This window comes from Nelumbo lutea, chromosome 1, assembly GCF_056320005.1.
Source record: "Nelumbo lutea isolate HS-2025 chromosome 1, American lotus-T2T, whole genome shotgun sequence".
In the NCBI taxonomy this organism is placed as follows: Eukaryota; Viridiplantae; Streptophyta; class Magnoliopsida; order Proteales; family Nelumbonaceae; genus Nelumbo; species Nelumbo lutea.
In genome coordinates, this window is record NC_142684.1 from 185,515,832 (window position 1) to 185,540,022 (window position 24,191).

A 24,191-nucleotide genomic window follows, 5' to 3' on the forward strand; every position below is an offset into this window, starting at 1 on the left:
CTTTTCCAAGTTGAAATTAGATTTTTAGGATATCAAATCTCTAAGGGAAAGATAGCACTATTCAAAGGGTAATAGAGTTTGCCGATAAATTTCCCAATGAAATCAGGGAAAAAACCAACTCCACAGATTCTTAGGTAGTTTAAATTATATGGCATACTACTATAATGATTTGGCTAGAGATCGACAATTACTACAGAAAAGAATTACAAAAATCCTCCATAATGGATTGAAAACCCTATTCTTTGAAATTTCATCCATAACAAAAATTGTTTTCCCCTTGATCATACAAAGATTATATTTTGAGTCTCAAAATTAACCTAAAAAATCCCTTTCTAGACTCACAATCTAGTCCCTTATAAAATTTTAGCCAAAATTACCCTCATTTACTCTTGTGTCTATAGATTTCATTTCAACCAATCTCACAATCCTACTACGTAGTCAAACCCATTTCAATCCTCTATTTTTTTTTGCCCCAAGTCCTCGTAAATGAACTAGAAGACCCGGTTTGACCCTTATAGACACGATTTGACCCATTTGCTTACAATCATCAGAATACCCCTTGCATTCCCAAAAATTTAAAAACTACCCCTCGCCCCGTGATAAAAGCAAACCTAAGTTTTCAATTTGGGGGGATTCAGCTTCGTCTTCGTTCGAAAGAGAGGCGGAGCAGCGACGACCCCTCCCTTCGTCTCCGGGCATCAGCGGCGGCAACCTTCTCCGACCCCATCTCCGGCCTCCCTCTCAATCTCATTATTCTTATTGTTTTCTTCTTCAGAACCCCCCGAAATCCACTGTTCATCAACTTACTCACGACATAGAACCAGCGGCGGCGGTGAATCCATTCCGATCTCCACCTTCAATTTCTCATCTCTCTTTTTTCTCCCACACCCTCTCTCTTTCTTCTTCTTTTTCTTCTTCTTCTTCTTCTCCTTAGACTTCACTCTTTCCCTTTCCCTGTTCATCATCCCCGTTGCAGCGGCGGGTTCAAACCGGCAGCAGTGGTGAGTAGCGGCGTTGAACAGGAACGATGACTGATCCATCCTCGTCAGTTCCAAGTGAAACCCGCGCCTAGATCGTTGAACATCTTCCAGTTTTCGGTTGAAGCTACCAATCGCCATTGTCGATAGAAGAAAGGAACTCAGGAGCGCATCTCGCACTCAGCCAATCCCAGATACCCTGTCATATTCGTTCCTGGATCTATCGAGCTCTTCCCAAGAAAGCAATCTCTATTTACAGCCCGTGGTTCGGAGAAATAGATCAACAACATCACGAGCCCGGTATCTGTGCTCCATCGAACGATTTCAGGCCACAACGTGATTTAGGCATGCTTCGTTCTCACCTTTCACTTGTTTTTCTTTGTTATTATTTTATTTTTACTTTTATTCTGTGGTAGAATACTGAATACTTTCGGTTTCAGAGGCGACAATGAAGTCGTTCTCTGTTATTTCTTGACCGATGACAAATATAACTGGTTTGTCGTGTTTCATTGCCTTTTGATTGGTTAGGTTTGTTTCATCGTTGTTTTTTTGTTTCATTGCCTTTTCATTGGTTGGGTTTGTTTCATCGTTGTTTTTTTGATTAGTTGAACATGATTCTTTGAATCAAATTCATATGGGTAATGGTGGGAGGCGTTGGGTTTATTTCTGTTATGTTGTTAACGGTGAACTGGGTTGCCATATTTCTTTGTCCCATAGGTTATTATGTCTTTCTGGTTTTTTTTTTTAATTTTTTTATTTCAGTATTGCTATCGTGCCTCGAGTCTTCATGCTCTCTCTCTTTTGTTTTGATGATTGATTGCTTAGTTGTTGGCTGCCTATCAAATCAGCTGTTTAGAAGTAAAATTGTATTTCGTAAAAAATCTTGAGATTGCAGGGGCGATTCCAATTTTGTTGTGTTAACCAGGGCTGGAGAATACCGTGGGTGTAATATTTTCGGTCAGTCATTGAAAACTCAGTTGTAAAAAAATCAGAAAAAAAGAGGAAGAATAAAAAAAATAAAAAATGCGAGTAAAAAGATAAAAAAGTATATAACAACAAATAACAAATGAGAATAAATAATAATAGAAACCAAAAAAAAAAAGAAAATAAAACAGAAATAGGTTTGATTATCTTGTGGTGGCTTGTTCTTAATTTGTTTTGCTTTATTGATTATTAGTATGTTTTTAGTTAATATGTATAAAGAAAATATGCTTGTAGTTAATTAAAGAATATTTTGTTTATGCTCATGCTTGTTTGGAATCCCATGTGGGCCTCACCTATTGGACTTGGGAGAGGGGTGCTTGACCCCTTCCCTCTTTCATCCAAGTCTTACCTGGATTTGATCTAGTTGTGTTTCCAAGTTTTGGGGTCTAAGAGTAGAGTACAAAGATGTATGTGAAGGGATCGAGCAAAAATTAGGTGTGAACAATATGGGAGTGGCGAAATTATTACTTTAGAGATAGAGAGGGAGGTGGGTAGAAAGTCTCATTGTTGGTTGCTGGTTGATTCCCAATGCCGGACGTCGATTGTTGTTGTTGTTGCCTATGGTCTGGTCACCATATGCTAGGTTTGGATGAGAGACAATTGCAGGCTAGTTAGAATGATCAGGGAAATTTTTTCTTTGTTTTGTCTTTTAGAGGCTGGTTCAACTAGTTGGATCACCATTAAGCAAGGTTCAAAGTATCAATACGATATGCATATCGGCATCGTATTGGTACTTAGAAACGGCCGAAACACCTTTTATTTTTTACTTTTTTTCAAATTTTGGTTTTTTGAGAATCTTAAAACATGTTTTTTATTATTAAAAAAGTTGAGGCCCCGAAACACCTAGAAATAGGCATTTCAGACTGCATCTTTTTTCAAAAGATACGATACGATACGATACGCTCGATATAGGGTGTATTATATTGATACTTTAAACCATGCCGTTAAGATAGCAACTCCGTTAAATCCCTTTTACATCAATTGTTAGAATAATAATGTAAATAAGGCCGAATGGTACTTATTGGTGAATGCTTTTTGAACCAAAGTTCGACAGTGTTGTAGAATTGTGAAGATGGGGAGGGCTGAGTTGTGCCACTTGGTCACTTTTCTTAAAACTGCATTTGACCCCTATGGTGCAGTCGGGTGATTGCAAATCGATTACCCAGATAAAACAACACAAGCCATTGGTAGATGTGCACTCGTTTACTAGACCTTTGTGAACCACAAAAGATAATGCTTAGGAAAGAAATAGACATAAAACTATGGATTTGTTGGTGTGTAAAATTGGGTTGACCACCACTTCCATTAAAAGAGAAGTGTCTCTTCCAGAACACTGCACAAGGCATCTGTTCGAAGAGACACAAACTGAAAGGTAGAAGCAAGAAAACGTTTCAAACAAACTTTGAAATTTAAAAGTCGAAATGGGTTAAACCGGTCAAAGGTAAAACAGTTTGGTGTAGGCGCGTATACACACACACGCACTCGCGCCTTCGCTCATTCCCACTCCTCTGCTTGCCGCGTGCATGTATGAAAAGCACCCCTAACCCCCCTTCTCCCTACATGCATGTAGAGATATATATTGCTCTCCTCCTATGGGTCCCTACCCATAAGGAGAGCAATCCTAGTAATATACTCAACGCCAATTCTTTTCCCAAGCAATGTGGGACAAGAGTCTCCTACATGCACTAAGAGGGATTGAGGGAAGGAGAGAAAACAAAACCAAACAAAGGAGGGAGAGAGGAGATTCGTGAAATTTTGAATGTCCCTCCAGCAATCCTCCACATGATTCAAAATTACAAGATCAGACACATGAGCATCATGGTGAGAGAAGTATTCATGATGATGCCTTTTGGATTTCACTCAGCACTTGGGTATGACAAATTATGCTACGGAGTACGGGTAGAGTCAAACTCCTTCAACTTTTCCCCTTTGATGTAACTAGCTAATTTGCCAACCAACTCAACTCACCTTTCCTTAGTGGTTCTTTTTGTTTTGAAACATTTCGGCCTTTTTCCCCTCTTGGAATCATGAGCGTTTTACAAAGTCAGCCCTTAGAGCTCTGATAGAAGTGGCCACACATCACACTCACTTAGGTCGGTTATTTAGTGTGCACTGCACACACCGTTCTTAACCAATTAAGAGTCTTACACTCACCCTCCTCATTTTGCAATGAGCACTATCTTACTTCGACATCTATAATGGGGCACAATTTGATAGTGCTTTCTCAAGTCATCTAGTGATTTGTTTTTACTCATTCAACCTAATTCCAGGGATTTCTTTTCACATAGGTTGGGTATCCATCACTAATTACTTATGTTATGGGCTTCAACCCCATTCCTACCAATGCCTCATAAACCACTTTAAAAGTTTGTGGTTTGGTTAAAGAATTTGCAAGATTCTTTTCAGACTTTACAAAATTTAGCGCGATTGTTCCTTTGTTGAGGTATTATCTTACCATGTTGTTCCTTAGGTGGATGTAACTTATTTTACTGTTATACATTTTATTATCATCTCTAGCTATTGCTGTTTGACTATCACAATGGAGAGATATAGATGGAACCGGTTGTGGCCAAACTGGTATATCTACCATTAAGTTCCTTAGACACTGTGTCTCGGACCCTGCCAATTCTAATGCAATGAATTTGGCTTCCATTGTCAAACTTGTATTATAGGACTGCTTTATTGATTTTGAAGAAACTTCTCCACCTCCTAAGGTAAAAATATACCCACTAGTGGAAGTACTTTCTTTTGAATTTGAAATCCAATTTGCATCAGTAAAACTTTCTAAAATAGAAGGAATATTTGAATAATACAAACCAAAGTTTATGGTTCCCTACTAACCTTTAAATATTTTAATAATCTTACTAGAGCTTCCCAATGTTCATTCTCAGGATTATGAGTATGTTGGCTTAGTTTTCCAACTGCTATTGCTATATCCGATCTTGTGTAGTTCATTAAGTATGACATAAATCCAATTATAATTGCATATTCGTTTTGTGAAACAGGTTATCCTATATGTTTTCTTAAGTGGATACTACAATCAAGTTGTGTCTTAATTGGTTTATAGTCATAGTGTCCAAACTTCCTAAGTATAGTTTCCACATAGTGTGATTGGGAGAGAATAAAGTTTCCTTGTTGTTTATGGACTTTAATCCCCATGATTACATCAGCCTCACCCATGTATTTAGTGTCAAAATTGGACATTAAAAATTGTTTTGTTTCCTTTACTACTTCTAGACTTGTACCCATTATTAGTATATCATCAACATATAGGTAGATCGTGACTCTTTTATCATCTACAAACTTACTATAGACGTATCTCAGAATCATTTCTATTATATCTATTTTTTATTAACACATTATCAAACTTTTCATGCCATTGTTTGGGAGCTTGTTTTAAGCAATGCAAAGACTTAATCAGTTTACAAACTTTGTTCTCTTGTCCTGGCATAAAACCTTTAGGTTGCCTAATGTATATTTCTTCCTCTAATTCCCCATTAGGTTCGTTTACCCATTTTCAATCTATTAAGATTTGCTTTCTTTTGTTTTTTGCTTGGTTGATCAGTGCTCCTCTGTCTTTTGCTTTCTTCTGTTCAATGTTTAATCTACCAGCGGTGGATTGCTTTCCTCTGCTTTTTGCTTTCATTTTCAATCTCTCTCAAATTCCATGTGAAAGATGGGAATGCCAGGCAAGACCCAAACAGTGGCGTTTGTGCGTTTCTCTACATCTCACAGCTCTACCTTTTCAAAATTACGACTTCAACCATTTGAAAATTCAGAAGTGCCAACAAAAAAAAAACAGTTTTGTTCTCAGGATAGAAAACATGTGACCCATAGAAAATAAAAATAAGATCCAACATATCTTATTAGTGCTGCAAATGAATTGGACTGGTTAGAATCGAATCCAACATATTCAAGGTAAGTTTTTTTTTTTATCTATATTTGAAGATTATAAATTGAAAGACAATGGCTTTTAACTTGAAATTTAGGTCTCAGAATTCGCAATTCGAGACTCTTTTACTTAACTGAATAATATGGATCATAGATGATTCAATAATTTTTTTAAGTATCTGTCTTTGGATTTTGGCATACACTGTTAGAACTTGGAAGTGCTTTTTTCCTGGGTTTTTTAATGTATTTTGTTATTTTTATTTTTTTTTAGTTTTGTTTGCTTTAGTATTGATTTTTTTTTTCATGAATCTTGGATATGTTCTGCTTTTTATATGGATCCTTGGATATGTAGAATTCGGATTTAAGTATTTCCTATTGTTTTGATCTTCGTGTTAGAACAATTGGACCTGAGAATTTTCTTTTCTTTGGCTAGTGGGTATTTGATTTCAATGCTTTTATCGTTTATACTGTGCACTTTAGAACAGGGAGAGGTAAGTGTTATGTACATAACTGGAACCGTGGTGAATACATTGGATTCTGTAGTTTGACAATAGATCAAGCCACCTTGGAGTATACTGTGTGTAGTTCAGCTAGGCGACCAATGCCCATGAGATAACAGAAGGCAAGCGACGCATGTAATGGCCCAAGGACTTAGTCTCAAGACTAATGTTGGGCACTTGATTGTGCACTACATGTAATGATTGTTATCGATGAGAACTTGAGAAGATGCTTAGTTGGATGAGTGGAAAGACCAGGAAAAAGAAAGAACTGAACACATTTAAGGCAACCTAATAATAGGTGCAATTGGTGATTGGGTAAGGAATTCTGGCTTAAAAAGCTTGGTTATTTGCAAGGAAGACCACTTTTATGCTCTAGTAGAGTTAGAAAGCTCTAAGAGGGTGAGAGGGAGGTTGAATGCTGATTGGGGTATTGGTTAGTGATATGATTAATCACGACCTACGAGTTTACAAAAATGTGGTCCTATATATAATGGAATAGTGGAAATAAGATGGTATTCATGTGTAGATCCAAACTAGATGCCAAAGAATTTGTTGATGTTAATCTGCTAATAAGACATATTTATATATTATTTCATTGTATATACACGAACACTAAATGTTAAATAAAATGCTTGAAAACAATCTTAGAGTACCTCTCTGGTTATGGATTCCTACAGTGTTTAAGAAAAAGAGAGGACATCAGGCTGATGCTAGAAACCTGCCATTCTGCCCTTTTGATGGAATGTTTACTGGCTTCCGTAAATGTTTTGATGTTTTATTATTGGAATTGCTTTTTCGTTTGTGGTGATTGTTTGGTATTTCTCTGTCTAATATTACATGAATTTTATCAACCAATGGTTGTTTTAAATACTATGTTGAAGTCATCATATTGTTGCAATATTGAGGACTTCTTTAGTTTCATTTGACAGAAATTCTGCCAGAACATTAGTTAATTTGTTAATAATTTTTTTATCTGGTTCATGTGCTTCATAGTTCTTTATGAATACATCCACCATTATACATTCGTAGTTATCCTTTTCCTTATGCACCTTCTTTTCATTCATTTCCATTTTCTTCTCATGTCTGGTCATAGAAATATGTTTTGGTTGTTAGGATATACCACCATCATCACCATCTACTTCTAGATTGGCAGCAGGAATCCTGCTTCTCAATCCAATCTACATATTCCTTCTGTTAGGGAATAATCCAAGAAACCTTTTTTCCACCCAAACTCAGGTTTTTCTTGTCCTTCCCTTTATCATTTTTTCCCCTAGACTAGAAATGCCAAATTGCATCAAATAACTCCTTCCAATTGACCATTGGAGGAGTTGGTCAGCTGTGGCAATTAGTTCTTCTAGGAAAGATAGGTTCAATGCAGAATGGGTTCCTCCTCCTGAAGGAAGTGTAAAGTTGAATTTTGATGGGAGCAGTCAGGGTAACCCAGGACCCTCTGGAATAGGAGGCGTCTTGAGAGATAAGGACTGCAACATCTTACCTCTCTTCTCTGGCGCAGTGGGTTTTGGGGGCTCTAATAGGGCTGAACTATTAGTGGCCCTACATGGTATTCGAATTGCAAATCAGTTTAGTGTGGAAGATCTAATATTTGAAGGAGACTTTTAAGTTGTTGTTGGGTGGCTGGTATATTTACTCAGTGGTTTGATGCTACAGGGATCTCTTAAAGAAAGCTAAGTGGTTAACGAGAAACATGAATATTAACTTACACTGAATGGGGAGGTCGGTGGATGCTTTGGCTGATTGTCTTGCCAAACATGAATATTAGCTTGCACTGGACTCAGTGGTTTGGTACTGGGCTGCTTTGTAATATGTTCTCTACTGTTTTGTAGAGGTGATGGGCCGAGTGGGCCTTAGCTTCCTTATTTTTCTTTAGTTATGTGATGGTGTGCGAAATGAGCCTTAGTTTCCTTATTCTCTTTAAGTTGTGTTTATGACTTAATGTTTGTTAGCAGTGGGCCTTAGTTATGGGCCTGTTTTTTCTTTTTATTGTTGTCTTTAGTGCTGGCCGCCCTACTAAGGGTAACCATGTATTGTCCTCATTGTTACAATCAAAGAATAAAAGATATTGTTGGGGGCTGAAGAGAGGATTGAACTACTCTCTCTTCTCCTTCGCTTTCTTCCATCTTCTTTCTCCATCACTTCTCTCTCTTCCATCTCCTTCCATCTTCTTCTTCTCTCCTGTTTTTCTTTTCTTTTATTTCAGATTATCACAGGTGGGATTTACAACTTGTTTAAACTGTAATTTCTTTTAAGGAGAGGTCGCACCTTATGCCTCTCCTTGGGATGCCTGTAATAGTTCTCATATCTTGTTAATAAAATCATATTTAAATTATAAAAAAAATCACCTTCCAAATGTTGCATTTACTGGCCTTTGCTTTACGTGGGTAAAATCATTTCAGTTTGCTTTCATTTATTATATCCTCAATTCATGCCACCTTTGGTTCTTTCAAATACACTTTTTCCTCATTTTATTTTTCCTTTTTTTTTTTCCACTCACATTATCACATACTAACACAAGGTCATTATGTCCAGTTTTTCTTTTTAGTTGACAATTAGGGCTTCCATGGTGAGATTATTTATTAATATGCGATATATTTCTTCATCCCTGATTGTGTACAACTGCACATTGACGTGTATCAATACTTGAACTTTTTTGAATTGGGATGTGGTTACTTCATGGAAACTCAATAATGTTGCTAATGCAATGACATGGGGCAAAGGCTTGTGGAACTTAGCCAACTACCTTATTTTCAAAGACACTTTTTGTAGTTATTGTCAATCTAATCTAGATGGCAGTTGAATCAGGAATGGGAAAGGCATTTTTGTATTGTGACAGCTTTGTGCCTTTTTTTTTTTAATTTTTGTTTCAAGGGGTTCTGTAGTTAATATTTTTTTTGCTATATTTTTAATGAAAGGTTACAGCTAACATCTAATACAAAATAAAAAAAAAACTTAAATATGAGCTGTGTTACCTGGATATAGCAAAGACAGCTGGAAATGCTATTTACTTTACACTAAAAATTGAAATATGTAACATGATATGGCATCCTTGTACAGGTATACAGGTATCATAGATGGCAAGCTTGGTTAAAAGAAACTCTTTTCTCAGTCTCTTGCAATTATATTATTTTTGCAATTTAATTGCTCATAAGCATGACTGCTCATATTCAAGCATGCCTACATCTAATCTGTTATGATATAGAATGCAAAAAGTCTTGATGTTAGAGGTGTCTGGCTGTTTAAATAGAATATTTTCTGCAGGTATTGGAAGTAACTACATTGTTCTAGGTAGAAGATCCTAATGGCTACATCAGAAGAAAACAATGCACTATTCCCAATCTTCATTTTGACCATAATGGCACTGCCTCTAGTGCCTTACACAATACTCAAGTTATGTCGTGCTGCCTCTAAAAAGACAAAGAGCATACATTGTTCATGTTCCGTATGTACACATTCGGGAAAGTACCGCAAATCCATATTTAAGCGGGTAAGTTCATTTCTTTCCAAGTAACACACTTTGTTTAAGTTTAAATTGGGAAGTCAACGATTTTGTATGTTTCTGTCCATTTTTTCAACTTTTATGTTTATCTCTGCAGATATCAAACTTCTCAACTTGTAGTAACTTGACACTTGTTCTTCTCTGGATCATCATGGCATTCCTGGTTTATTACATTAAACATATAAGCCGTGAGGTATTTTTTTGCCATCATTCATTCTTATTCAATATCTTTGTTTACTTAGACAATAAAACATCAAGAGTTACTGATCCCAGAAAAACAAGAGTTTGCAGCTATTGCCATATGTTCCTGTCGGAAATCAAAAAGAGTTTTCTGAACTTGTACTCCCCCTTTCAAGTCCAAGAGCGATCACTTTGTGCAAAAAATACTAAATGTTAGGCCCATATTTAGTCACCCCTCCCAAGACCTCAATTGATTGGGATCAACATTGGGTAATGGCCTTTTTCTATCCATGATTGAAATCTAGAGAGGCTGCTAATTTGTTATTGATTGCTTATATTGTGATAGCATTACTTCTATCCTTTTTTTATTGTTTATTTATTTGCTTTTTGGTGGGAAGTGATAGGCTTTGTGGCTGATGTGGTACTGAATCAATCAGGGCCATCGGTGGACTGAATGGGGTCTGGATCTGGGTAGGCCTGTCTCTAACCAACCACAAAAAAGCCCAATACCAACCCAGACCCTATATGGTTTGTAGGCAACTAGTATGGAACTAACCCCTTCGGTAGTTGCACTTTACCAATTAAGCCTATTAATAACTAATCTACCAATACCAAGGGTTTATTCATGATTTCAATCGGACTCCATTGCTTTGGAGTTTGCACTTTCTGCAGCAACATCAGATTTGGTCCAAGGAAAATTAGATCCATTGCAAAAGAAATTTCTTTTTTTTTTTTTGACCAGAGCAAATTGCGAAGTGGTCATGGAATTGAATTGACTTGTTTAGATCGGTTAGTGTTACATCCATGGGAAAGGGTTCAATTTTTCTCTGTTTCAATCCTACACGAGTTTGCTTGAGGAGGAATGTGCTGCCATGCAGTGCTTCTCAATCTGCAGAGAGGGGAATATTTGAGATATGTTGAGGAGGGGGGGGGGGGATAATGGAGTGGGTGAGGTTAAGGAAAACAAGCTAAGGTACCGAGTTTAAATTCCTGGGAGGGGCCGAGGGGGCAAGTCAAAGTACTATGCATGACTGATAACATATATTGGCTTTTACTCATAGTTAACCATTTTATGTCCTTGGTAGGTCAAAATGGGTTAGACCCAATAAAACTCCAACTACCATTGGTCCTCAAAGATTGGACCCAACAGACCCATTATATGAAGACATGTTCTGGACTTAATGTAGTAGGCAGTGTTGTATGAAAACATAAATAGGAGTTGGAATCTAATACATGTTCAAGAGTCTGATTCGGCAACTTACGGATACACCTATGCAAAAGTATATGCTATTAAAATAGTTAATGTTTTCTGAACCAACTTCATATACCTACAAAAAAGTGGTCTAAAATGTTGCCTTTGTTACAATGTAACATTAACATGTTTTCTATTTTCCTTTCCTTTCTTGTGAACTGAAGAGAGTTGGTAATGTCAGATGCTTTTTAGTTTAAATATTGAGACATGCCATTCACATATATATTATATTTATGTGGTCATCCAGAGATTATTTTGGTGCATATCTGCAGGTTTCTGTATTAGTTGTTTGACACTATGCCTGAATCTTTTGCATCAAAGTTTCTAACCATTTATTTTTAGGCATTTTTTTTGTGGAAAATAAGTTCATTGATTCTAATATTTCAAGCCCTTTCTAATGTCAATACTGAGAATGTTCAGATGCTGCCTCTCATTTGCAATATGTTATTCCACTTTGTTACAGATCCAAGTATTTGAGCCATTTAGTATTCTTGGATTGGAACCTGGAGCTTCTGATTCAGAAATAAAGAAGGCCTACAGGAGGCTCTCTATTCAATACCATCCTGATAAAAATCCAGATCCAGGTTTAAGGCATTAAATGTTTCTTAGTCTCTTTTTGTTGTTGCTGTCTTTTTTGGATAACTGTAACTTATTAATTGTGAAAAGTCTATTTGTTGCTTCTTACCTTCAGTTCAGGATATATGATGGCTTTCGGTGATGAATCTCAATTACCAATAGCTAAATATTTATTTTGCAGAGGCTCACAAATACTTTGTGGAGTTCATATCAAAGGCTTACCAGGCTCTAACAGATCCTGTATCACGTGAAAATTTTGAAAAGTATGGCCATCCGGATGGCAGGCAGGTAATAATTATATACTTGTTTATCTAGGATCTCTCTTTCATCTTCCCATTATTCTTAAGCATGGAAAGACAGAACAACTACATTCAAAAGTGAATTTCCTAATTTGTTGTGGATGCAGGGGATGCAAATGGGTATAGCTCTCCCTCAGTTCCTGTTAAATATTGATGGGGCATCTGGTGGAATACTTTTACTTGGGATTGTTGGAGTGTGTATTCTTTTGCCCTTGATAATGGCTGTTATATATCTCTCAAGGTCGTCGAAATATACTGGAAACTATGTCATGCATCAAACACTGTCTACTTACTATTATTTCATGAAACCTTCCTTGGCCCCCAGGTATCCATCTATCTTTATTTTTCGGGATCTTGATCATTATAAATCATACTGTGATATGCATCTTTTCTCACACCAATTGAGATTCAACACTTACTATTTTTTTACATATGTATAGTCGTCTTGATCATAGGATGGCAGTGCTGTTGGTAACGCTACTTTTTCATAATTGAGATGCATCACAACTTTTCTGGATACATCCAACAATTGAAAAGGTCATCTAGTTGTTTGGAAGCATCACTGATAAAATGAGGGACTATGAGTATTTAATTGTCTGGAAGCATCACTGAGAAAACAGTAATTAGTGAGGTGTTGTATTTTTCATAACTAAAAGATCATTCAGTTGTCTTGAAGTATAATTAATAAAACAATGCCACTAGTGAGATTTACTATCTTTTTCCCAAGTCTAGAGCACTATTTGAAGGAACCTAGGAGTACCTCCAATAATTCAAGAGTACTATTTGAAGGAACCTAGGAGTACCTCCAATGATTGGGAGCTGCATTTAGTTTCACATCTTTTTCTCATGCTTCAATCTCATGCGGTTAACCCCCAAGTTCAAGATTCCAGATGCTGGAAATGGTCTAAAATCTAAATCTGGTCTGTTTTCTGTTAAATCTTGCTAGGAGGGGTTGGATATGGTTGTGGTTTTCTCTTTTCCTAACAAAACAATCTGGAGGAGTTGGACCTGAAGGAAGGAGTTGGACCTGGAGTTTGGAAGAATAGAAGAGAGAAAACAAGTTCTGGTGGAGCAGATTGAGGAGTTGGACCTGAAGGAAGAGAGTGGCTCCTTTGGAGAGGAAGAGAGGAAGCTGAGATGGGTTTTCAGGAGGCAGATGGAGGACATCTTGGTTAAGGAGGAAATCAGGTGGAGGCAAAAACCCATGTGTAAGTGGCTAAAGGAAGGAGACAAAAACACAAGGTTTTCCCATTCAGTGGCAAGTAGGAGGAGAAAGAAGAATTTCATATCTAATTTGGAAGATGGAGCAGTGTTGTCCCACTCAACAGAAATTACAGAGGCTCTAGTAAGCCACTTCAAATGTATTTTTAGATGACCTATGAATGGGAGAGTGTGGTTGGAGGGATTGGATTGATCGACTCCAAGTGCAGAGAAGAGAGAGTGGTTAGAAAAAAAGTTTTGATATGGAGGAGATAAAGGGAGCAGTATTCTCAATAGATAGGACAAAAGCTCTAGGTCCAGATGGCTTCACAATGGCCTTCTACCAGGACTGCTGGGATATTTTGGAGAATGATCTTAGGTCAGTTTTGAGGAGTTCCACAGAAGGGGAATGATAAATCCGGGTTTGAACTCAACTTTCATTGCTTTGGTCCCAAAGAAGAAAAAGGCATCACAATCAAAGGATTTTAGACCTATCAGTCTGGTGACTATCTTGTACAAAATCATTACAAAGGTGCTGTCTCTTAGGATAAAGAAGGTGCTTCCCTCTATTATTACACCCAACCAAGGTGCTTTTGTGAGGAAGATAGATCACCGATCAGATTCTCATTGCAAATGAGAGCTTTAGGAAGTCAAAGAAGAAGGGAGTGGTTTGCAAATTGGATTTGGAGAGGGCTTATGACTTTGTTGATTGGTCTTTCTTGGTGGAGGTTTTGAGGAGTTTTGGTTTTAGAGACTTGTGGTGTAAGTGGATTTGGGGCTGTGTTAGGACTTGTCATTATTCTATATTGTTGAATGGAATTGTGGTTGACTTCTTCCTTGCGTTGAGAAGTCTAAGACAAGGAGATCCTCTTTCCCCTTTTCTTTTCAACCTGATTACTAATGTGCTTGGGAGATTGATCCTTAGAGCAGACTCGAGGAATCTTATAAGAGGGTGAAGAGTAGGAAGGGAGGAGGTTCCTTTAACACATCTACAGTTTGCAGATGACACTATCTCGTTCTGTGAAGGAGGGAACTTTAATTGGATACGGAATCTAAAGGTGACAATACAACTCTTTGAGCAGATATCTAACCTCAAGGTGAACTTCGATAAGAGTTGTGTGGCGGGAGTGAATGTGGATGAAAGGGACCTAAGGGAATTTGCAAGTGAGATAGGTTGTGCAATTTCGGACTGGCCCCTGACATACTTGGATCTCCCTTTAGGAGATAATCCTAAGAGTGTAAGCTTTTGGATTCCGGTTGTGGAGAGGTTTGACAAGAGGCTAGCGGCCTGGAAGAGAAATTATCTTTCTTTAGGTGGGAGAGTCACTTTCATTGGGTCTACCATAGCTAACCTACCTGTGTATTATTTGTCAGTGTTTAAGATCCCTTCAAAGTTTTCCAATCTTTTGGAAAAATTAATAAGGAATTTTTTGTAGGAGACTGGAGAGAAGAGTGACCATAGGGTGAGTTGGAAGGTGGTCACTAGGTGTAGAAAACTAGGAGGTCTTGGGATTGGTAACTTCAAGAAAAGGAATATGTCTTTTCTAGGGAAATGGTTATGGAGGTTTTCATTGGAAAGTGATAAATTGCGGACTAAGATTGTGGCTAACATACATGGGCTGGAAGACAATGGCTAGGATTCTGGAATCTTGGCAAGGGCTTCAACTGCTTCTCCTTGGAAATCCATTCACAATCTGCTTCCAGTTTTCTACCCTTGGATCATATATGGTCTAAACTCTGGTAACCGAATAAAATCTTGGGAACAACTTTGGGTTGGGGATTCTCCTCTGAAGGACTAGTTTCCTTCCTTGTATGCTCTATCATAATTGAAAAATGAACCCATATCTTCTTTCTTGGTTCCTTCAGACTCCACTTCTGGCTTTGGTTGGAACCTAGGCCTGCGTAGGGCAATTAGGGATACAAACATGGACAACTTGGTAACTTTGCTAGCTTCCCTTGAGAATGTCTTCCTAAATCCTACTAAGGAAGACACTAGATTTTGGACTCCTAGCTCTGGTACTTTTTCTTGTGCTTCATTCTTTGAAACTTTAACTTAACCTCCTGTCCCCTTTGGTTTGTCCTTTCTGGTTAAAGAAATTTGGAGCAGGCCTATTCCTCCTCGGGTTGGCTTTTTTGGTTGGGAAATTTTCCTGGAAAGAATCAACACTTTCGACTTACTTCAGAGAAAGAAACCTAACTATTGTCTACTTCTTAATAGATGTGCTCTTTGTAAAGCTGATGGGGAATCCGACTACCACCTCATGGTCTCTTGTAAGGTTGCTAAAATTGTATGGGAGAGGATTTTCTCCCGCTTTGGGTGTTCTTGGTATCCTTCGGTGAGTGTCCAAGGTTTGTTCTCTCCTTTTTTCAGTTGGCCTAAGAAGCGAGAGAAGACTATGTGGAGGAGTATTAGGGAAGCGGTATGCTGGTCATTGTGTGAAGAAAGAAACTCACGTATTTTTTAGACAAGGAAAGAACCTTGGAAGAACTATTAGACCTAATCCTTTTAAGGGCTGTCCATTGGCTAAAATCTTTGGAGTTGTTTCTAGACTTTCCTGTGGATGACTTGCTAGGAAATTGGAAAGAGATTGCTTCCACTTCTAGATGCAAGAGGACTCTTTGTCCATTTTGGTCCCCTCCCCCCTCAGGCTTTATTAAGCTGAATTTTGATGGCAGTAGTGTAAGGAATCTAGGGCCCTCTGGGATTGGAAGAGTTTTCAGGAATGAGGGAGGGATTGTTATTGCTTTTTTCTCTGGCCCTATTGGAGAAGGTGACTCTCTTAGGGCTGAGATCCTTGCAATGCTTGAAGGAATTCGAAGAGCAAAGGAATTAAATATCAGCCGTTTGATCCTGGAAGGTGATTCTAAGGTGGTGGTTAGCCGGTTGAAGAGGACAGTGGTTTGTGGAACTTTAACAATGAAAAGAAACAGTTCTTATGGCTGTGTAGGGACATTGAGATACAGTACAACTGGGTGAAGAGGAGTGCCAACTCGTTGCGAATGGGTTGGCCAAGCAAGGAGTGAATAGGGAGTCTGTATTTTGGGCTAGTTTTTAATTTTTTCTCTTTGTATTCTCTTTGTATTCTGTTATTGGGGATCTAAGATATTTTATCTCCCCTCTTGTATCCATATTCCCACTTTTCTTTTAATTTAATGAACTGTTGTTATTGATAAAAGAAAAAGTTGATAAAGAAAAAGAACTTTTGAAATAAAGAAAAATAAAGACATTTTCAAATACCTGAATTTTAGTTCTTGTGAATAGGATCTGAAATAGCAAAATTTCCACTAAAGAAGCAACAAAAATATGACTAATATATGATCCTTAATATGAAAATAGAATGAACTACTACTAGAATCACAAAATCAACCACCTTATATATACAGGCCAAAAATTTGGGTTGGGAGCATTGCCCCAAACCCCTACATGGACTTGTTTGGCCTTGCCTTAAGGGGCTTTTTTGGAAGTAGAAGGTCAATCCACTAGGATTAAGTATGAAAGATGTTCGACATCGTGCTAGTTACTTGAAGTAATGCAACTAAGAGATAAATAAACAGATTGAAAGTTTTACATGCTTGAATTGTTGAGTGCTTGAAGCATCTTGTTACAATCCACATATGTTTGTTTTTCCTTCTACGTTTTTACTTGAATATGTTTTCCATGTTATGCTCATGTATTTTAAGTTAAGATAGTAGGGTTTTCCAAGACATTTAATTTCTTTTAAACTCAGGTTTGCTTTTTTATGTATTATTGATTCTTTATTTTGTAGTTGTTTTATAAAAAATTCACACCTTGCTGCAAAATGGCATGTTCCTTGCCTTGAAATTCGAAAACACTGATGATGGCATTGCTCTATTTATATGTGTGGGCAAGTGGGAGAAGGGTTTTGTATGTGTCTTTGTGTTTATGTGTTTGTTTGTGTCTTTTTCTTTTATTTTTTGGGCTGGGGTCTTCAGTAGGTGTTAAATTAGAAATTTAAGTAGTAGTCCACGGCTCTCAGTCCAAGTCAACCCCACATATGTTTTATATGTACAAGTTAGTCCAAAATAAGGAATCTTCCGGTGCATTTGCTGACCTCCTCAGCTTCTCTTGCCGGCCTCTTGATTTGCCTTATTACCCCTTTGAATACCCAAGGACTCTCACTATTGTTCACATTCCAACCCACTGCCAACATGGAGTCAGCTTTATTACTACTTACATTGCTAAGTGTTTAAATTGCATGGACTTCAAAATTAATGAAGTGTACGTCAGATATGCATTGGTTTCTTATACTCATGGATTCTTTGGTGACACTTCTATGTGACTTTTTTCTCTCTCATTGCTTATTTGACATAAATGTAATACTTAAAACGTACACACTGAATGATTCATAAAAAATTGTACACACTGAATGCTATTTTTCCCAGAAAATGTTATGAAGAAAGATAATCTTCTAATTTTTTTATAGGTTTAAAATGTTAAAATTCAACAACATATGGAGTATTTTAATAGTCTATACTTGCTTATAGATGTGTCTGCAAGTCCTTGTTTTTTTCTTGTCTTGTCAAGTCAGACTCCTGAATACAGGTTGGTTCTGATTCTCATGTCTGTGTCCATGCAATGATTTATCTAATAAGTCATTTTTACCTGACTTTATTAAAATTTGTTACTTATTATTTATCTAAAAATCTGTCACTTTGTTTATACTAATTGCACCATAAATTTTACAGCAAGGTTATGGATGTCTTTATCAAGGCTGCTGAATACATGGAAATTCCAGTTCGTAGGAGTGATACTGAACCCCTTCAGAAACTGTTCATGTTAGTTCGAAGTGAGTTGAACCTAGATCTTAAGAATATTAAGCAAGAGCAAGCAAAGTTCTGGAAGCAGCATCCTTCCCTTGTGAAGGTAGTATGTCATAGCATCTTTCATCCGTGTTATTGACCTAATTTTTTTTACTTGATTTGTTGGTCCACATTCTTACATGAATGCCTTTGGCCTATTCAGACAGAGTTGTTGATTCAGGCTCAATTAACCCGGGAATCAGTGGCTTTATCTTCAGCTTTGCAAAGCGATTTCAGACGTGTGCTCGAACTTGCACCTCCCCTTCTTGAAGAACTAATGAAGGTCATATCAATATTCCCTACCTATTCACTCCTTAACCAGATTCTTATATGTAGTTTTAAGGAATTATGAAACTTCAACACCCGTTTAGGTTTGTTGTATTTTCTGCCAAGTGCCAACGTTTTACTTGTTGGAAGGTTTTGGTCCAACAAGGCCTTTAATGATTTAACCAGAGTAAATCTGCAGGTAATCAATAATCCTGTGGTATTCATGCTCAAATTGCTGGGAAACCTAACTTATAAAACAGTAGCACTCATTGTCTTTCTTGAATGTAGATTGGATGGTTTAAGCATGTGGTATTATGACTAAAAGGAGAAAATTGACAGCATGGCCAAGGGAGAGATTGAAATATGAAAATATTTTTTGGAAAGGGAATGGTTCCAATTTAAAATCCAGCTGAAACCAGATCATGTGAATTCTGTTCATATTTCCATCCATTTCCCCTTTCTTTACTTTGTTCTTCTTCATTGTTGTTGAGGAACTATAAATGTTGAGAACTTGAGATATTTCATAATTTAAATGGTACGAGTATCAGGAATACATTAGCAAGCTAATAGTTGCCATGATTATTATGGCCCAGCTGCATTTGTTATTATATCTTTTTCATGTATGCTTTTCATGCTTTAAGTGTCACAAATATTGAAAATTTTTGGTCTTAGCATTCTATCTCTCTCCATACAAGAACTTCTGACAACTATTGCCCTTTTTTAATATATTTTACAGATGGCAATTATGCCACGCATTCCTCAGAGATACGGATGGCTGAGGCCAGCAATTGGTATCGTCGAGCTTTCTCAAAGTATCATCCAGGTAATACTTTTTGGAAAGAGTATTTATTTATTTATTTATTTTTGCCTTTTGTTGTCTTTAATCACTTCTGGCATATGCTACATCTAGTTTACAAAAATGTGGAACTTTGGTTCTTGTAATCATTGGTTACCTCTGGAGCTGCTTGGATCATTGACAAACTGTTGCCATAAGCATAAATCAGGATCATTGTTGCATGTTTTGTACCTTTTGGCATACTGCCTGCTTTTGTGAGCAGTATGGTGTAACTGTTATTTATCAAAAAATTGTTGCATGTTTACATGAATTCACTGATCATTGTTTTGTAGCATTCATATTATTGAGTAGCTTAATTCTTTCCTGAATTCTTATCACATTAAGCAAAAATTTTGTGTTGTTCAAAGCTCATCCATCCTATTTTCTCGAGAAAGTATTACATGTGTTTTCATCAAGAAAATAATATAACTTCTAGTTATTAACTGCTTATTTCATTTCCATCTTTTGCGTACTTAACATATCTGGTGCAGGCTGTCCCTCTCAGTGCAAGAAAAGCAGCTGGAGCATCTGCTGAAGGCATTGCACCACTTCTGCAACTACCACATTTTAGTGAGGCTGTTGTCAAAAAGATAGCCCGCAAGGTATTTTGTACATTTATATAACTTTAGGTATCATTATTGCCTTTCAGGAAGAAAATCTTCTGCATCAATCATCAAGTCATCTTTTCCCTGCAGTATCGTGGGGAGAGGAGCTAAAAAATATGGATTGCTATGCCTTGAGAAAAAATTTCAATAGGGAAATTTTTAGGATGGAAAGATGGGATTCTTTAGATCCCCATTGGTTTTGTATTTATCAATTTAAAATTACATGGTTTCTGGCATGGAATCCATGTTGGTATATTATTTAGGTGACCCAAGTATCTTGGTTCTTTAGTTAATATTACATATTTTAAAAGCTGAGAATTAACCATATAAAGAATATGGGGCTATTACTTAATTTAATGGTTCTTGGTCTGACAAGCATGAAAATGTGGGTTCGAGTTTGTGAGCGGCCACAAAGGGCAAAATAAAAGAAAACACCAATGGTTAGATTGATATCCAATCCAACCCTCCCAAGGTCCATGACAGCTGGGTCGTTCGGGTAAGGGTCTTTATGGCAGAAGAAAAGTGAGAAGTAGATATAAACATCATATATTTTCAGTAACCAAAGACTCGTGTTTTTTGCATTGTAAGTATTGGAGTTGTGTAAGATGCATGTCCAACCTGTTTGTTGGACAAATGTTGAACAATAGAGAACTCCTTGTTGGCAGGTAAGCAGAAAAAGTAGAGAAGAGTACATTAGCACATCTGTGCATGTGTTTTTTTTTTTATCAATAACACTTTCATTAACTCATCAATAGAAGATTTACAATAGGAAGACAAATACGCTTATCTTCCAAGAGCAACAAAGAACCTCAAGAAAAGGAAAAAATGAAAGAAAACACACTATAGTTACAGCTTAGCCCAAAACAATGAATCTCTTTTTGCCCCTTGTTTAGCTAAACCGTTAGCTAGGGAATTAGTCAATCTTTTAACCCAATGTATCTTAACTTCCATCTCCTGCACCAGCCACTTGAATTTCCTCCTCTCATTATTGTACTTCTACAAGCCATTGTGATCTTTAATAAGCCACCCTATCACCACCTCTGAATCCCCTTCAATTAAGAGTTTCCTGATTTTCAACTCCTTAGCTTTCTGGACTCCTTCCATAACTGCAAAGATCTCATCTCTAAGGGAGTCACCCACCCCAATTGGGCCTGAGAACATGGCAGAAATGACCCCATTTTCATCCCTAAAAACACCCCCAATCCCCGATTGTCTCGGATTTCTCCTGCTACACCCATCAAAGTTTAGTTTCACGAATCCACCAGGTGGAGGGGTCCAAGCCACACTCATTACTGACTTGGTCTGTGTGCAACTTGCAATTTCACCCCACTTCCTCAGCATGTCATCCACAGTGTAATCCGTGAAATTCTCCAAAGATTTCAACCACTGTACCGCCCTAATATGAATGATAGCCCTCAGATCTGCTGCTCCTCTCTGAGCCTCTGAGAATATCCTGGAGTTTCTTTCTTCCCAAAGTGTCCAACATACTGCAGCCCTCAGTCCTCTCCACATTGTCCTTCCCCTTTTTATCCGCCACCTGAAAAAAGAAGGGGGAAAAAAGGCCCTGCAAGTCTGATGGAGGATTCCAGTTACATCCAAATAGGGACAAAGCCCATTCCCAAATTGACCTCGCAAAATGGCAAGACACTAGTAGGTGAAAACCGGTCTCCTCATCCGCTTTACAAAGAACACCACTGAGGTGACAAACAAGTATTGAATCTCTTCTTTTGGAGTTGATCACTAGTGTTGATTCTTTCCAGATAGGCTTCCCAACAAAAACTACCAACCCTAGGAGGTATTGCTCTGCACCAAACCTCATCAACATGAAAAGGGGGGAAGGTAGGACTGGTGGACTGACTTAAGACTTTGAAAAAAGAAGCATAAGAAAAGATGCCGTTGGGGTTAGGTGTTCAAATTCTAGAATCCACCTTAGTGGGGTCTAAGACAACATTATCAAGAAGTGCAATAAGGCTCAAAATATTGTCAAAGTCAAAGTCCCTCAAATCCCTTCTTAGACCCAAGTTCCACCCAATCCCAGAAGTGGATGAGGACGGGGTGGTGAAGGACGAGATTGACTCATTTTTCAAATCAGAAAGAGCATACAAAGAAGGAAACTGATCCTTTAGAGGGGTACGCCCCACCCAGGTTTGCTCCCAAAATTTTATGGAGTTACTGGAATTCAAATCATACCTGATATTAGGGGAGAAAACCGGTAGCCATCTATGCATGTGTTTTGTCTTGTGCCACTTTGTTCTCTCATCTGTATTTGTACAAATATATGCTTCTAAAGCACTGAATTAGGGGAAAATGTGATTGACCAAGAAGGGGATGGCTGGGCATTAGAACCTGCAGTCTGTGATGCAAAAAGGTGCACTACTTCTAGAATAGTAGTACTTGTTTTATAAACCAGCGTTATCTAGTTTACTGACCGAACTTGGGGTTTTGGTTAATTCAAATTCCAACTGCTTAACTTAGACCACAAAGTGTTATCAGAAAACAAATTAGTGAACATCTATCCCTGTGGCCCTGCCTAAGCTGTACCAAAAAAACTTCGGGTTTTGGCTAAACCATTAATAGCTGAAATGCTGAACTGACTGACTTATTGCTTTGTTTTTAATGAATATATTATTAAGGAGGTTGTGAGCTTCTTAATGGCTGAAGCTGAAATTAGGTTGATTACTATAACCTCAAATGTTCTATTGTTTAGTTATTTTATCCACTAAAAAACAAAGCAATAATTCATTCAGTTTAGCCACTTTAGCTGTTATCAAATGTTCCCCAATACAAATCCCAACTGCTTAAACCAGACTGTCATTAGAAAAGAGTTTATTTGACATCCATGGCCTGCAGGTCAGTTCAGAGTCTAGGCTTTCTTTTACCTCATTATTGTTTCCCCACTAAACATGTATTTGATTTCTTCATTTTTTTTTTGGCATTTGCAGAAAGTGCGAACATTTCAAGAGCTAAGGGATATGAGTCCACAGGAACGTGCTGACCTGCTGACTCAAGCTGCTGGGTTTTCTGCTGCTGAAGCACAAGATGTGGAAGTAGTCCTTGAAATGATGCCTTACATAACAATTGAAATTACATGTGAAACAGAAGGCGAAGAGGGCATACAAGAAGGCGATATTGTTACCATGCATGCTTGGGTCACACTCAAGCGCAATAATGGCCTGGTCGGTGCACTTCCCCATGCTCCTTACTTCCCATTTCACAAAGAAGAGAACTACTGGTTGCTTCTTGCAGACTCTGGCTCAAATGAAGTATGGATGTCCCAGAAGGTTAGTTTCATGGATGAAGCCACAGCTATTACAGCAGCATCAAAGGCCATTCAAGAAGCAAAGGAGGGATCAGGGGCTAGCGTGAAGGAGATAAACGCTGCAGTTAGTGAAGCAGTTGAGAAAGTGAGGAATGGGTCGAGACTGGTGATGGGTAAATTCCAGGCCCCTGCGGAGGGAAATTACAATTTGACTTCCTACTGCTTGTGTGACTCGTGGATAGGTTGTGATAAGAAGACAAATTTGAAGTTAAAAGTTTTGAAACGAAGCCGAGCTGGGACAAGGGGTGGTCTCACGACAGAAGAGGGACCTACTGTGGATGATGGACTGGAGGTGGAAGAGGATGATGAAGAAGATGGCTACGACGATTATGAGAGTGAGTATAGTGAAGATGATGAGGATGGACAAGATACAAAGAAGACTGGTGCTTTGAGCAATGGTGTTGCACATGGGGAAGGAAGCGGCTCGAGTTCTGAAGGCTCAGGCACAGATGAAGAGTGAAAACTGATAACTTTGTTTTTCCTACTTAAAATCTGAGTAAAGGACTTGGCTTCAACCTTAACAAGCTTACATGAATAAGATAGGATATTATGCATCCGTAGGGTATTGATATTATGCATTCATACTACGAATGAGTGTTCATATTAAAGTCTTTTCTTTTATACATAGAGTGGTTAAACCGAAATATTTTCTTTTCGTTATCGTTCATTCATAGATGGGTTAGGGGTGCGGGAGGTTCATATAATCATTTATTCCATCATGGTACATAATAGAGCAAATGGATGAAGAGGCTCTATGGGTAGCCTCCAAATTGGGTGATGAGAGATTAAAATAAATAATTTAATTGTTGGGATTCTAGTATATGGAATGAAGAGAGTGTTCAACATTGGAAAGGAACGAGTGGTGTAAAGACTTGTATACAAGAGTGCAATGGTTTAGGCTCTTGGTTTATAACTTAAGCGTGTCTATTTTTGTGTGCAAGTCTTGAACGTTTGTACTTTGTACATGTGCT

General features: G+C 37.7%; 1 protein-coding gene across 1 annotated transcript; it reads left to right on the forward strand.

Moving 5' to 3' along the window:
- The first annotated feature begins 428 nt into the window (after window positions 1–428).
- Window positions 429–23,864, forward strand: LOC148879788 (dnaJ protein ERDJ2-like). The gene is made up of 11 exons (XM_088961461.1): window positions 429–1,322; window positions 9,629–9,854; window positions 9,964–10,059; window positions 11,762–11,882; window positions 12,056–12,162; window positions 12,281–12,498; window positions 18,081–18,258; window positions 18,358–18,477; window positions 19,198–19,284; window positions 19,788–19,898; window positions 22,844–23,864. The coding sequence occupies exons 2-11, from the start codon at window positions 9,669–9,671 to the stop codon at window positions 23,678–23,680; spliced, it is 2,061 nt and encodes a 686-aa protein (XP_088817587.1). The 5' UTR covers window positions 429–1,322; window positions 9,629–9,668; the 3' UTR covers window positions 23,681–23,864.
- The last annotated feature ends 327 nt before the right edge of the window (window positions 23,865–24,191 follow it).